The sequence below is a fragment of the Orycteropus afer genome, unplaced genomic scaffold (assembly GCF_000298275.1).
Source record: "Orycteropus afer afer isolate SDZICR_OR568_19922 unplaced genomic scaffold, OryAfe1.0 scaffold00010, whole genome shotgun sequence".
Taxonomy (NCBI): domain Eukaryota; kingdom Metazoa; phylum Chordata; class Mammalia; order Tubulidentata; family Orycteropodidae; genus Orycteropus; species Orycteropus afer.
This window is the reverse complement of record NW_006921597.1, coordinates 20,930,653-20,933,424: the sequence shown is the minus strand read 5'-3', so window position 1 is coordinate 20,933,424 and position 2,772 is coordinate 20,930,653. Positions and strand designations below refer to the sequence as shown.

The 2,772-nt window shown below is 41.6% G+C and overlaps 1 protein-coding gene across 1 annotated transcript in view; it reads left to right on the top strand.

Annotated features, from left to right (window-relative positions):
• Positions 1 to 2,772, top strand: part of FNDC7 (fibronectin type III domain containing 7) — a 42,892-nt gene that overhangs the window by 18,808 nt on the left and 21,312 nt on the right. The window contains exon 5 of the mRNA XM_042782097.1: positions 1,930 to 2,187. Within this exon, the coding sequence (XP_042638031.1) occupies positions 1,930 to 2,187 (258 nt within the window). The remainder of the gene's footprint in view (positions 1 to 1,929; positions 2,188 to 2,772) is intronic.

Genomic DNA, 2,772 nt, shown 5'->3' with positions numbered 1-2,772 from the left:
TACTTTTTTTTAGAAACTTTTCCTTGACTTTTTAAAAAATTTTATTTAAAATTTTTATTGTAAGTTGGGTGAAAGTTTACAGAGCAAATTCATTTTCCATATAGCAGTTCACGTACACTTTGTCTCATGACATTGGCTGCAGTTTCCCACAATACAATAGCTCTCTTCTCACTTCCTCCCCATAGTTATCTCTTCCCTGTGTGCTTCCCTCCCATGCACTCCTGCCCCCCTGAGCTTCTCCCTGTGTATACACTGCCCTTCTATTCTCCCGCGATTGATCTCTCCAAGGAGTGTATCTAATGTAAATGTTCAACTTATATGCGTGTCTTTTGTTTGGCTGGAAGCCACAGGAGGTTCAGTTCCAGATCTGAAGGGCAACTAGGGACCATAGTCCCAAGGGTTCCACCAGGCTTCATCAGACCAGCAAACCTGGTACCTTGTTTGGTTTTTTTAATGATTTTGAGTTTTGTTCCACATTGTTCTCCCACTCTGCCAAGGTTCTCCTACGTAGATCTCCCTCCAAGTGATTGACAGTGTTAGCTGGGTACCATCTAGTTCTTCTGGTCTTATAGTCATATAGGCTGAGGATCACCTGGTGTACCAGTCCCTTGGACTAATTGTTTCCATGTGTCTTTGGTTTTCTTCTTTCTTCTTTGCTCTGGATGAGAAGAGACCCATTGTTGCATCTAGATGGCTGCCAGCGAGCTTTTAAGATACCAGTTGCTACTCACCAAAATAGTATGTGGAACAATGTTTCTGTGTAGTATGTTGAGCTTGAGGTCCCCTGCAACCATGGTCCCAAGCCCACAGGTCCAACTACTTGCTCCTGTAATGAAGAGATATTTTTGAAGCTAATCCAATGGAGAGAACATTTGATCTATCACTTAATAATAATATACCTACATAAACCCATATAGCATTCCATATTTATAATTTTATTTAATTCTTTCAACTATTTGTCAAATTGTGCATTCTTTCAACACACATTTATTTAGCACCTATTATGTGCTAGGCCTGGGTACCCGGTGGTGCAAATAGTTTATACTCAACTACTATCCTAAAGGTTGATGTGTCAAACCCAACCAGCAGCACTGCACAAGAAAGTTCTGGTAATCTGCTTCCATAAAGATTACAGCCAAGAAAACGCTATGGAACAGTTCTGCTCTGCAACACATGCAGTTGCAATGCTTAGGAATTGACTCAACAGCAACAAGTTTGGTTTTTCAGATTTTTATATGCTAGGCACAGATCTTATTAGAACAATTTTACAGATGAGAAAATTTTAAATAACCGCTGGTAGCATAGTGGCTAAGACACTTGCCTGGTAACCAGACGGCTGGCGGTTCAAACCCACCTGCCACTCCTCGGAAGGAAGGTTGGGCAATCCTACTTCCGTAGTGATACTGCCTCGGAAACCCAAGGAGGGGTCGCTATGAGTCGGGGCCGACTCGACGGCACATAACAACAACAACAACAAGATTAAATAACACGGTCAAGGTCACATAGATAGTTATGAGTTTACATAGTTAATGGTAGAACTGTTACCAGGTCCCCAAGCCCAAAGCCAAACCCACTGCAACTGAGTCAATTCCAATTCATAGTGATCCTATAGGCCAGAGTAGAACTGCCCCCATATGGTTTCCAAGGCTGTAAATCTTTATGGAAGCAGACTGCCTCATCTTTCTCCTGCAGAGTGGCTGGTAAGTTCGAATTGCTGACCTTTTGTTAGTAGTTGAATGCTTTACCCACTGTGCCACCACCTTTACCAGTTCCCAGGTACTCTAAATCCCAATTTTATGCTCTGAATACTTGAAATTGCCCTATTGTTGTGTTACCTCATCCTCCAAGCTCTGCGACATTGTTAATCCAAATCATACTTGAGTTCTTGAGGCTACTACAGATCTTAACAATTGTTTCTCAAAACTGTAGGTCCTCGTGCCCCTGCCAACATCCAAGTCTCTTTTGACAGTGGGACTCTGAAGGCATCTATTTCATGGACACCAACAGAAGGAGCTTTCAACTATACTGTGATGGCTCTGGGTGGCTCTTTAGAGCTGAGCTGTAGTACATCTTTCAGTTCCTGCACCATCTCTTCCCTTCAGTGTGGAACAGAGTACTTGATTTCAGTGTTAGCAAGTAACGATGCTGGATCTAGCAAATCAACTTCAGCAGTGACCCTGAAAACCGGTATGTAAACAAGAGTGGAACCCCTGCAGGACTGGCAAGTTCAAGTGACTGCCAAAGGGAATAATTACTCAATGATGTTACTCAATGAAGAAAGCAAAATGAAAGCCTGATCTAGAAGAAAGTGTTGAGTTGAACATTCTGGTTAGCTTGAAGAGTATTGATAGTGAAGCTGGGTATCATACACTGGAAAAAGTGTTTCTTTGAAAATTAGATGTACTGGCTTCTAGTCCAGATGTTTTATGAATTGCTTTTTATTTCCTTTGTAAAAGTTGTGAAATTCCAAGATTTAGTTTGAGTTCGCACAGTTCTAACTGTACAGAAGATATCTGTTTCCTCTTCATGCTTCACCTGGGCTCTTAAAGATAAAGATAGGATGTCTATTGTTCTGAATATGTGTTTGGACATTTTTCCATTTATGTTCTCAGATAAAAAAAAATACATACATGGAGGGTGACTCCTCTATTTAGAAATATCTATGTGTTTGGGGGCTGGAGACTGACATTTAATGAAGTCCTACTATGTCCCAAGCGCTGTTGCTGTTGTTGTTGTTGTTGTTTGCCGTCGAGTCGGCCCCGACTCATAGCG